The sequence below is a fragment of the Patella vulgata genome, chromosome 1 (genome assembly GCF_932274485.2).
Source record: "Patella vulgata chromosome 1, xgPatVulg1.2, whole genome shotgun sequence".
NCBI lineage: Eukaryota > Metazoa > Mollusca > Gastropoda > Patellidae > Patella > Patella vulgata.
This window is the reverse complement of record NC_065879.2, coordinates 81,413,202-81,426,275: the sequence shown is the minus strand read 5'-3', so window position 1 is coordinate 81,426,275 and position 13,074 is coordinate 81,413,202. Positions and strand designations below refer to the sequence as shown.

Below are 13,074 nucleotides of genomic sequence, written 5' to 3'. Positions count from 1 at the left end.
CAAGTCGAAATATCATACCGACAGCACCTTCATAATGTCAGGATGAACATAGGCCTAATGTCTAGATATTTGTTTTTGATTTTCATAGAGAAATAGACTATATTTACTTACCCATACATATCGTTTACAGTCATATATATATATATATATATATATATATATATAAATACTTCCTTATGTGCATAATATACTCACCTTCGTCCCACATTTGGCCAATCAAGTGCTGATCTATTTTTATAGTCCACTGCGATATACCAGGAGTTACGTCCCTTTTTGGGTTTACAAGACGAATTCTTATGCAAATAATGACCCTTGACCTCTATCTCGAAATATTGTGGTATTCATGTATCTGGTTATGGGCACATGCGCCTGTAACGTGGAAAATAGTTTAAAAATACACCAAGCTATAACTAAGTATATGTCTAAAAAGTCTGTTACGTCCATGTTAGTAAGCGAGATTATCAAATAACTGGTCTGATTCCGATTTCTAACTCAGGGACAAATAACTCACGTGAAACCGATTCTCTTTCAGTAGATATAATAATACCAAGGTGAAAAACGGGTTGGGTTAAAAAATAAATGGGATCAAAGTTCACTACTCTGAACTCCGTCAACCAGTGGCAATACTCACTAATTTTGCTAGGTAGACAATTGAGTAGACAATCTTCCTTTATAATTCTCCTGAGATTGATTTGAAGATAAATTAGCTTGAGTATATTTTTAGTCCAAATGCTTCATCAATTTACACATTTGGATAATGTTTTATTTTTAAGTCTTTGTAAAACAAAAATCGCATCCATAGTAAAAAAATAACCCCGAGCGTCATTGCTCCAATCTATTTTCATTAAAGTTCGGCAATTGGCACTGATCATCATAGTAAACAATTTTTCTAAACAACTAATTAACCATGCATTATGCAAGAGCTAAATATGTCTATTGCAGGTCTTTCTTTAGGCCTGACTATTATCTAAATTATTAATTAGACGTTAATTAACTTATCCAGACCATAATCAACTCTCGATGCCATCGGATGCCTACGATATTTAATAGATTCAAATACGTATTATGGTGGGTGCGGTTACCGTAAAACTGGATAATCGAGCCTTTGTCTAATATTGTAACAACGATAGTAATGACGACCTAGGCTAGCCTATAATTCTATCGCTAGTAGGTAGGCTATTTGACTGTAATTTTCAGCATATTCTTTTTTCAGTAGCTAGTTTTGAGCTATTATAGCAAGAACTGTCAGTTCTTTATCTAATCTTACATAAGGCCGCTTGTTGTCTCCTTTTTTTGTTGTCTCCCTTTTTTTGCAGATTTTCCGGCGTGGTTCTCCCTTGTCAGTGATACAGGATGGAGGGGCTGACAAGGAAAGCTGTCTAGTCGTTCGGATGGGTCGAAAAACCGAGGTCCCGTGTACACATTGGCGTGCACGTAAACGTAAAAGATCCCTTGGCAGTTGGAATTCGATATAAAAGTAGGCCGTAGTGCCGCTGTTCGGGCAAAATTTCCCTCATAGCACACTGTATGGCGTATGCCAGTCTTCATTAGCCCAGGTTAGGAGCAGAACAGTAGGACGTTAAACTCCATTTCATTTCATTTCTCCCTTTTTTGTACACAGATACTATAATGCCTTTAGAGCAACACAAAGGGTACTTGAAAAAATTAATTAAGAGGTTTTTTTTTTATAAACATTCAAAATCTTCATATTTGACTAGAATATCATTTTATATATTATCTATACTACGATCCCTATCCAACTACAAATTTCTATTTCTGTTATATATTTGTTTAATTCATCGAATGCTTCCCCATCATCGAAGTTATCACGCTTCAAAAGGGATTCTACATCTCCGTTAATATTACTGCTGAGCGGCCGATCTGACCTCAGTTATCATGACAGGGAGCACAGCAGTTGGCTACTGGGTGGTATTGTGTTACTAAATACAATATAAGGCGGTTTAATCAGGTGATTTATTTTGTATATTGACAGTATGATGTATTATACACAACTTTATATTTATGTGATTTTTAAATACATGTTTTAGACAAAAGTATGGATATTCAGTAAAAAAGATTAAATTTCGTTATCCTTAATGATTCATTGGGCAGTCTGGAATCAATTAATCAGAAGTCGGACTCCCGCCCTGGTCTGATCATCCAGATTTGTATAGCCTATTAGAAGTCACTGACTAAGAGCAGCGGCCAAGACTAGCATTCGGGCCATTTGCGTTCGGGTGCTGGTTCAGACTGTAGTCGCAATCATAGTCTGCATCCGAAGGTCGCCCAGGTGAACGTGCAATACTAATATCGTTAGTTCGCTCCAAGGAAAGTATGACGTTAAACGCCATCTCGGATAGGTGACGCATGGCAGGTGCTGTCAGAACGGAGCCCGAGGTAGCTGTCAGAACTGATGCCTATGCTGACTCTCGAGGTTCCAGTCGTTGCTAGGGCCTGGGGTTATTGCCGGTGCAGGTCAACCCCGCCATTGGTTCTCTACAGAATGTGAATACATTGACAACTGCGAAGACTATGTCTGTATATATTCTGGTTTATTTTTACTATTAAAAATATGGAAAGTGAAATAATGATTCTTTACTCTATAAGTCATTATATTAACTCAGTCACACTTTCCTACTATGAGTGAATTCATTGGAATTTTCTCCCGGGTCCTCGGTTCCTGTAGCAACTAGTGTTACACTTTTAGGTCTTTTAGTTAGGTTCTTAATGACAACACTGGTTTAAACTTCATATAATACTTGTATTCTTCTTTATGTATACAAAACTTAATACTTCGTAATTAGCTTGTGTTGTGGGAGCTATGGTAATAGCAATTTTATACAATTGCCTATATTGCATTATAACCCAGGCCACAGGTAGTGACTAATGACTTCTACCGTGGCCGTTGGTCGTGTCAGACCAGTGCCAGTGTTGACCATCTGGGGGTCATAATCTGATAAGGTGTTAAGTGACATGTTCCTGAATAATTTCAATTGTGTAACACTAGGCTCTATCGGCTACCCTTGACGGCTACAATTATATATAAGACAGTTGTGCCACTGTCCAGGTAAACTAGGTTCTATCTACTACCCTTGACAGTTTGAATTCGATATAAGGGTAGGCAGTATGTCCAGGAAAAATATCTCTCATAACACACTCACTATACAGCGTCTACCAGTCTTCATTAGCCCAGTCGATGCAAAACAATGAACGTTAAAGCCCATTTCATTTCTATCGGCTACATAGATTCGTCAAAATTATCGGCCTAGTCCATCAGCAAGAGAGCAAACGTACAAATAAAGTTTAGAACAAGATTAATGAGAGGTTAAATTTACCTAACGTCGATGAGTATCTTTAATCTACTGGACAACGACAAAGGGTCATGCAGTTAACATACTACAAGCTGCGCCAATAATAAAATAATAATTATTTATGGTATAACACATCTTAATACCAAGCAGCAAGAGACAGATCATAGAACAATAGTGAAATATAGAACAAAACTATGTGATAGTGATAGTGGGGGCTAAATTACCTAACATCAATGAGTATATATAATCTACTATAAGCCAAGATGTAACATACTTCAATCTCCTTTAATATTACAATGAATTAATAGTAATAATAATAACACAAATTCATATTACAGTAGGCGGGGGTGGGGTGGATGGTCGAATGGTTAGCACGTGCGCGTTGTATCATAAGGCCTGTCATTGAGTCAACTGGCGTGGTTCCGAATCCCCGGTTATACGTGACAAGGAGTAGGGTTGCCTGTCCAACCTCGTGGGTTTTGTCCGTGTCCTCCGGTTTCCTCCCACTGCTAAAAACCCCTACGCGCAAGCGAATTATTGAAATAAAATTAAACCATATGTTAGTCCCGAAATGACCTGGTTTGTGTCGAGTGGACGTTAAACCCTATCTCTCTCTCTCTCTCTCTCTCTCTCTCTCTCTCTCTCATATTACAGTATTTAAGAAAAAAGTTTTAACAACTGACTTTGTGCATTAATTGGCTTAAAATACTGAGCGCCATGGAAAACGCATCACTTGTTTTCCCCAAATATTTTATTACTAGGTGGTTTTGTATGTATAATATTATGCAATACTATGAACTGTTGTTTCACACAATGCTCTCAAACGCAAAAAATATCGGCCCGTGTGCAAAAAAAAAATTGCACGAGATGCACATGAAAAACCCAATATTCACGAGCAGCATTGTGTGTGAGCCCTTTAAAAGCATGTTTTCAACTTAATGTGCAGTACATGAACTGTGAAACGTCAATCTGTCGTAATTTGTTGATGGACGTGTGAAGGAATCGAGCTAGAAATGCCGAGACTTACTAAAAATCAACGGAATGAAGCCATGGGAATGTCCAGGGCTGGCATATCTACACGTGCTATTGCCAGATACTTCAATTCTCATCAGTCCACTATTGTAAGGTTGGTGGAACGTGTTCGAGTTACTGGATCAACACGTGACCGTCAACGTCCTGGTCCACAACGCGTTACAACCCAGGCTCAAGACCGCTACATCCGGATCACTCATCTGCGTGACAGATTCCACCCAGCGACTCGAACAGGTGCAGCAGTCGTCGGAAGACAAGGACCAGTAAGTGCCAACACCGTAAGACGTCGTCTAAGAGAAGTAGGACTCCGTGCACGACGACCTTATGTTGGAGCTATTCTCAGGGATCATCACCGTCAGCGGCGTTTGATATGGGCTCAAGGACACCAGACATGGAGAAGAGTAGACTGGCAGAGTGTGCTCTTCAGTGATGAGAGGCGCGTTCATCTTTATCACGCTGATGGCCGTCAACGTTTTTGGAGACGTCTTGGAGCAAGACTGCTGCGTCTTCGAAACGAATCGATGGGGTGGGGGAAGTGTAATGGTGTGGGGAGGTTTCACATTTCATCACCGGACCGCCGTACACATTTGCAGGGGTCGCGTTAATGCTGTAGCCTACCGTGATGATGTCTTGCAACCAATTGTTGTTCCGATGTTTCGAGCGCACCCACAACTTCAGCACTCCCAACAGGATCATGCACGTCCGCATACCACCCGTTTTAGTATGGACTACCTGGCTGCTAACAACATCAATGTCTTGGACTGGCCAGAAATGTCTCCGGACATGGCACCGATAGAACATGTCTGGGATGAGATTGGACGCCGTCTGTATCGGAGACCACAGATGCACACCATTGCTGCTTTAGAAGCTGCTCTTGTCCAAGAATGGAACAATTTGTCCCAGGCCTTCTTTCAAACATTGGTAAATTCCATGCGACGTCGCTGCACAGCGTGCGTAAGAGCCCATGGAGGACACACGCGCTACTGACATCTGTGTTGTACTTTTTGGTTTTGACCCCTCTGACTTGGTACCGTTGATTACAGATTAAACATCCATAAGTGTACAAATGTGTTGTTATTGATGTGTTCCCATTTGAATATTGTTCACAATAAGAAGCAAAATAAATAAGATATGCGTTTTCCATGGCGCTCAGTATATATAACTGACTTTGTGCTTTGGCTTAAAATATATAATTGGCTTTTATTCGGTTGCCTGTTAACTTTATATATTGTACTTACGGATCCAACTTGTATCAATATTACTAAACTAAGATAATGTACAATGTTTTACACAAGATTAGAGGCCATTATTTTGATCAAATAACAATTTGTCCCAGGCCTTCTTTCAAACATTGGTAAATTCCATGCGACGTCGCTGCACAGCGTGCGTAAGAGCCCATGGAGGACACACGCGCTACTGACATCTGTGTTGTACTTTTTGGTTTTGACCCCTCTGACTTGGTACCGTTGATTACAGATTAAACATCCATAAGTGTACAAATGTGTTGTTATTGATGTGTTCCCATTTGAATATTGTTCACAATAAGAAGCAAAATAAATAAGATATGCGTTTTCCATGGCGCTCAGTATATATAACTGACTTTGTGCTTTGGCTTAAAATATATAATTGGCTTTTATTCGGTTGCCTGTTAACTTTATATATTGTACTTACGGATCCAACTTGTATCAATATTACTAAACTAAGATAATGTACAATGTTTTACACAAGATTAGAGGCCATTATTTTGATCAATTTATTTGTGCCAGACACAGTATAACACTAATTATCCACCACTGCTGTACTCGCGGATTGGACCATTCACACTATTAATAAAAATATACAATATGATGTTTTACATACGATGAAATGAAATGGGGTTTAACGTCCTACTGTTCTGCTCCGAACTGGGCTAATGAAGACGGACATACGCCATACAGTGTGCTACGAGGAGAATTTTGCCAGGGCAGCGGCACTACGGACTTCTCTTTTATCACATTCCAACTGTCAAGGGATCTTTTACGTCACGCCAATGTGTACACGGGATCTCTTTTTTTCGTCCCATCCGAAAGACTAGACAGCTGTCCCTGTCAGGCCCTCCGTCCTGCATCACTGACAAGAGATACCCACGCCGGAAAATCTGGATAAACTTTCTCGGCCAATGCAGGATCGAACACCCGACCTCCAGGCTAGCGAGCCAGCGTCTAACCCACATAGCCACCGCGACCCCCTTTACATAAGAGTATAGGCCATTAGTTTGATCAATGAATTTATGCCATTTAATATTTTAAGTTGTTGTTAAAACACATTGCATAAAACACTAAAAAGTAAAAAATACCAAAATATGTTATAAAAGTATATACATTGTAATATGATGTTTTACATAAGATTAGAGGCGATTCGTTTGGTCAATGTATTTATGCAATTTTAATATTTTAAGTTGTTGTTAAAACACATTGCATAAAACCAGTAAAAAGTAAAAAAAAAATACCAAAATAAATTATATGATAGCTTAGACGATACGAAAATGGGCATTTAGTTAAAATAAAATGAGAACTCAAAAAGCTATAAAATAAAATTAAACCAATAAAATATCAAAACAAATCTTTAGATCTAGTCCAACTATTAGAACAATGATTTAGCGTTCGTTTTAGCTGTAGATTTATATTTGGACCATCTATATAATTTTAAAACAAATAATCGTTTGGGCTGTGTATTGTCTGTTATTGACTTGGGAATGATCTGGAAATCTACAAATGACCTTTGTTCTGTTATGGTAGCTTCCATAGTGTACTCACATATCGAACATAAAATAATGTACAATACAGTGTTTGAGGTAAGATAAAAGACCATTATTTTGGGGAATTAATTTATACCATATTACTAAAATATATTTTTATTATAGCTAAAATTACAAGTAAAACTACAATTGCTAAAAACAAGAAATACAAGAAATAAAAAAGTAAAAAAAACTAAACATCTAAGCAATGTTAACACCATACACAATCGTACACGATCTAACCAATCGCAATTTATGTTTTAGATCTTGTCCACCATTAAAAGTATCATGACCAAATTTAGAAAAACATAAATTGTAGACCAGGCTTAACTGGCATTCAGTGATTGAAAAACACATATTAATGTTATCGCATAACGATAAGGGGATACTTGTTAAAACCCCGTGCTTTTAGAATAAAACCAGTGATTGTTTCCCATAGAAATAACTCTGCTCTGTTAACAGGCTTTACACCGCACCAGTTAGCCGCATAGCCGCGTTTTCTCAACCCAAAAACATTAATTGTGCGAGTTCTTGTGTTTGATTTACAACTGCATTGAACAGTTAAAAATACATATGTATCAAAATATTGCTTCAAATCCTTCTCAAAACATTGTATTCGCCAGGAAATACCCCAAGGTATAAACAAATCAATTAAAAGGAGTCATGTTTGTGTCACGTGTCTTGGCTGTCGCCGTACCAAACAACCGGTGTGAAGCCGACGGAAAATTCATTGCATATAAAAGACGATGTTGTTTTAATAGCAGTTTATTTATCATAAATATGGAAGCCTAATTAAAATCTCGGATTATCTACTGCCCAGAAACTGTCTCTCACTTTTTCCTAGTTCACTCACCATCAAGTTTATCAATATATACACCAAGCGCTTCCCAACGCTGAGAAATCAGACAATCTTCGCGTGCAACCTTTGAGGTCACTCGAGCAGACAGTCACTTAGTGACACCCTTTCACGTTTGTCCCGTGCGTGCCACATGAGTGTTTTTCAAGGAATCCAGTATTCTTCCATGCTTTTATGCCAAACCTTTATTGGAAATAACTACCCGATAAATACTTTTGCGGGAAAGTATCTTTAACAGAACATATGGACGTACTGTATGGACCAATTCTACCTATAATGGTTGTCTTCCTTGGCACGATGGATAGCGAGACATGTGTGGTGATTGATATAGACCAGGAACCTCGAGCATACCAATTGTCGGAGCCTTAGGTAGGCTGTTTTCGAAGAGTGTCGCCCCAAGGGAGAAGAAGAAAAACAAGATGAGTTGCGATTGGGGACCAGATCTTGGTCCAAACAATGGTGAATAGATCAGGCGATTACGCATGTATTTTCTATTTACAGATGCACATACATGACACAAGAGCCTTCATAAAAAGCAATCGGGTTGAATCACAATAAATATTTTCAATTCTGTTTTTACCAAGTTGTCATCAAGAGGGTGAATATAAATTCATCTTTTGTTACAATATATACATCCAGTAAATTTTCAGCAACATATTCTTCTAAAACACCTTTAAGAACTTCAGTACATTTCGCAGGTGTGGCCCCGGTCTCACCTGTAATAAGTGCACAAAATATAAACGTCAGCTACTGATGATGTTGCAGCAGAATGAGGTTGGTTCAGAACAAGAATGCAACAATATATTTTGTCGGCATGTCCGAGAGAAGGGGTGACACAATAAGCACGGGTCGCCGGGCATTGTGAGGTTGGAATGGGCGAGGGTCGTTTGACGTATTAAGAAAGAAGATCCCAATCAGACATAGACCTACTAACTTCCCGCTTAACAATCCAATCAAACATTTTCCATGATATACTACATGACCCATCGATGAACAAAGGGGCATTTAAACAATCAAAGTGTAAAGAATCGATGTTCTGTCAGGGTTTCTGTTTTGCCATCTGACATTCGACAACCCGACTTTAAAATTTCGAGGCACTATCTCGGCCAACACCGGTACCCAGGCCTGGACCTCTTGATTAGTAGGCCAGCGTCTTACTCCCAAGCCGCATATGACAAAAATCATGAACCGCGAAAATTTCACTTTCCATCGTTTCAAAGTGAAAAGAACCGAGAATTAACTTACCTGAACCTAGAACTGGTAATGTTATAGATGTATATCCCTGTGCATCAGCTGTGGCTAGTATCAGACTGTAAAGTCCTCGTAGATTGGATAACCAATCATCAATGACATCTGCTGAGGGATTCGGGGGAATTATCGCCTGATACACTTCACTGAATTGTAGATCTCCAGGTTTGCAGGAATAAACCTGCCAGTCCTTAAAACCATCAGTATCTCGAACTACGAGCTTCAATGATTTGACGTATTCTACGCCACCTTTCTCCCGAAGTCGTTTGGCAATAATACCTTCTGTTTCTGCTTTCCCATAATTACTGGTGATAATGACGTCGGATGGAACATCAACGATGTCTTCTTGGCGTAAGTGTACAATTAAACCATTGGATAATTTATGTGGTGGGTATGCTATTGCAGCAGTGTTGGATTCTACAAAAATGGAAAGAAAAACTGAGACTTTTGCGTGTACGCGAGTGTATACAAGGGACCTCAGTTTTTCGTCCTACCCGAACGACTAGAGAGCTGTCCTTGTCAGGTCCTCAGTCCTGCACCACTGATAAGGGGAAACCACGTCGGAAAATCTTGATGAACCTTCTCGGCCAATGCAGGGATCGAACACGCGACCTCCAGGCTAGCGAGCCAGTGTCTTACCCACTTAGACACCGTGGCTCCGGACAGCTAAGAAACATGGTAACATAATAAATGAAATGAAATGGGGTTAAACTTCCTACGTTTCTGTCCCTACTGGGCATACAGTGTGTTATGGGGGAGTTTTGTCCGGACAGTGGCGCTGCGGCGTACTCTTATATCGCATTCCAACTGTCAGGGGTAGCAGATATAACCTTCTTTGACTAGACAGTGGCCAACTCTTATATCTAATTTCAACCGTCAAGGGTAGCCGATAGAGCTTAGTCAAGGTTATTTTACGTGCACACCAACGTGTACAGAGTGGATCTAGACCTAAATATACATGACCTATGTTAAACGTCTGGTGTATATCGTAGTTATATTATGGGTAATAAACCTATTTGACCTATAAAAAGTCTTGTAGGAAGAATTCCATCCCTGATATATTATACTGCATTTAAGTCATATGGTGATAGGTGATATGACAGCGGACGAGCTGGAGAGAATAAACAGTACATAACCTTATAATTTTAACTCCCTGGGTCCATTTTACGTAAATATTGAGACCCGCCAAGAGTCTAAGCAAAAGATCATTAACTTAAGAAGTTGCAGGATAACATTTTGGTATGAGTGATGGAGATTTTACTATGCTTGGGGGGACTCGATGGCTCAATGTCTAAGAAGCTGGCTCATTAACCAGGCGATAGGGATTCGACACCGGTGTTATACAAGAAAGTTCCCAGAGATTTACCAGGGTGGTTTCTCTTAGTCAGTGGGGTAGGACGGATGGGACGAAAACTCGGGCTACAGAGAATACGTTGCCGTACACGTGACATATGGAATGGGAAAGAAGAGTTGACCGTAGCGCCGGTGTCCGGTCACAAATGTCCCCCACAACACACTTCCTTTTCCCGGGTGGTACCCCATTTCAATTCATTCTTTTACGCTTCATTCTGACAACGATACACATCAACAGAAATCTGGATGAACTTACCTTCACCATCTTTTGTTTTGTACACCGCATCTTTAGTTTCATCAACCTCCCCATCTGTTGATGACTCCTCACTCTCATAACTTTTGGAAGCGGTACTTGTAGAGCTACATGCCGCCGATAAACATCTGCATAATTTTCCAAATGAATTATCTTCTGTGGTAACGATGTTGGCTTGGCGAAGATTCGAGGATTTGTTATTCTTGATGGAACTGACCAGGACTTCTATGCATTTGTTAATAGGTCCTAAAATGATTAAAATTTGGAGATTTGATCTCAATTTCAAGTTGTAATTTCGGGATTACCTGTTATATCTGTTTATTTGTCGACGTAGTTGCCTTGGTTACAGAGGTGAACGATCGTCACGGTTATCATGACACTCATACACCTGTGATAACCCTGTTAAAAATTATTAGCAGAGGCGCTCAACAGGGGGTTTAAGCTTAGCCCAGATAAGCAAACTGGCCGATTTGTTTGCCGAGTGGGTCGGTTTTTTCGGGAAAATGGGCCGTTTGCCGGAGTTTCTTACACATTCAACCAAATCAAAATGAGGCCTACAAATCAATATGCAACCGAGTCATTTGAAAATAATTACACAGTGTTATACTTGCTAACAAGTTTTCGACCTAACTTGGGGTAATAATTGCTTTTCTAATGCTGAGTAGGTTGATTTGTTGATGGCGCACTCCCCTAGGTAATATGTTTGTACCCCCCGAGTATACATGAGTATAGGTTCGTAAAACACGCCTCATGGTTTATATCAAACCGAGGTCCACTTTGGCAACGTTATTTTTCTCCCCCTTGGGCGGACCCAATAGACAGTATGGCTCGCAGATTAAATTAGTAAAAAACAAACTACCTAATAGATTTTAGTATTCGCAACATATTAGTAAACATTTCAATACCTGTATTTGCAACAGGAAATGTTATGGATTTGTATCCCTTCTCATCAGCTGTAGACAGTATGAATTGATAAAGATGTTGAAGTTTCAACAACCAATCATCCATGACATCAGTTGAAGGATTCGAGGGAATTATCGCCTGATATACTTCATTAAATTGTAGATATCCCGGTTTCACGGGATACATCCGCCATTCTTTAAGACCACCTCTCCTTCTTAGTAACTTGTCCAAAGACTCTGCATATTTCTCTCCGCCTTTCTCCCGAAGTCTTTTACCAATACGCCCTTCATTGTGAGAGGTTCCATACTTATAACAAACAAGTATGTTAGCATGAATGTCAACCACGTCTTCCTGGTAAACAAAAACTACAACGCCATTTATTAACTTCTTTTGGAAGAGGGTGTCTTGATTCCGGACTGGCCTTCTGTGATGTCTTTTTCCTAAAATCATAAACATAATTACATGATAATTCATAGATTCATTAATTACAAACTCCTTTGCCCGTCGGCGCGCACTAAACGGCACAATTGGGCAGTAACTATACATGTACATAAGGTAGGGTAATGCAGTATTTAGTACAATTATGTTCATTGGACGCAATCATGGGCGCCCCATAAAGCCGAGTGTCTTTGGTTGGGCTGCCCCCCACGCCCGCGCTTTGCTACGGGCCTGATTAGGGTCTAATAGAAATACAATTTTGCTGTCAATACTTCAACACTTCTCCGTAGCCAAAACTAGGGCTGTGTTGCCACATCACGTGATCTACCTTCAACATGACCTTACCTGATCTCCTGCCAGCTTGGTCACGATCTGCACCCTTTCTGTCTGTGGTCTTTAGTATAGGTATATCGAAAATGTCGTTCACACTTCTTTTGACTGTGTTCATGTCGATTATTTTGCCAACAGCACTACCGATACCTGTGAAGACTTCTGCAACATCTTCGGCACTAAAACTTTCTTTGGACTGTGGAGCTGACGCCGAGACGCCCGAATAACTACCAGTGGCCTTTCTATATGACTGTAGATCGTGTCGCAGTTTCTTTAAGGACGAATCTTCATTCGACACTATATTGACTTGTTTCAAATGATTCACCTTGTGTTCAAGTAGAGCATACATGGCAATCTCGACACACTGGTCTGTTGGCCCACTGGCAAAATCTACAAATAATTCGTAAACATACATTACATACCTGGGCAACAATAAAGACGTCTTTGAGTACTACGCCAGTAGCTGACATCAAATAATTCGTAAACATGCATTACATATCTGGGCAACAACAAACGCGTCTTTAGTACATTCTATTTATAATTTTGTTTCGTTGATGTTTCGGATGTTTAGACT

General features: G+C 39.7%; 1 protein-coding gene across 1 annotated transcript; it reads right to left on the bottom strand.

The window, feature by feature from the left end:
• Nucleotides 1-5,178: 5,178 nt before the first annotated feature.
• Nucleotides 5,179-12,831, bottom strand: LOC126824219 (uncharacterized). The gene is made up of 5 exons (XM_050553406.2): nt 12,516-12,831; nt 11,735-12,172; nt 10,833-11,075; nt 9,221-9,640; nt 5,179-8,691 (listed from the first exon to the last, which is right to left on the bottom strand). The coding sequence occupies exons 1-5, from the start codon at nt 12,616-12,618 to the stop codon at nt 8,552-8,554; spliced, it is 1,344 nt and encodes a 447-aa protein (XP_050409363.2). The 5' UTR covers nt 12,619-12,831; the 3' UTR covers nt 5,179-8,551.
• Nucleotides 12,832-13,074: the final 243 nt, after the last annotated feature.

Bases quoted from the DNA above. Each gene is read 5' to 3' on its own strand.
- LOC126824219 (XM_050553406.2), bottom strand. From the start codon at position 12,618: ATGAACACAGTCAAAAGAAGTGTGAACGACATTTTCGATATACCTATA. The intron at 9,641-10,832 runs GTAAGTTCATCC...CCATTTTTGTAG, and splicing joins CAAAACAAAAGATGGTGAAG to AATCCAACACTGCTGCAATA. The intron at 8,692-9,220 runs GTAAGTTAATTC...CACTTATTACAG, and splicing joins ATTACCAGTTCTAGGTTCAG to GTGAGACCGGGGCCACACCT.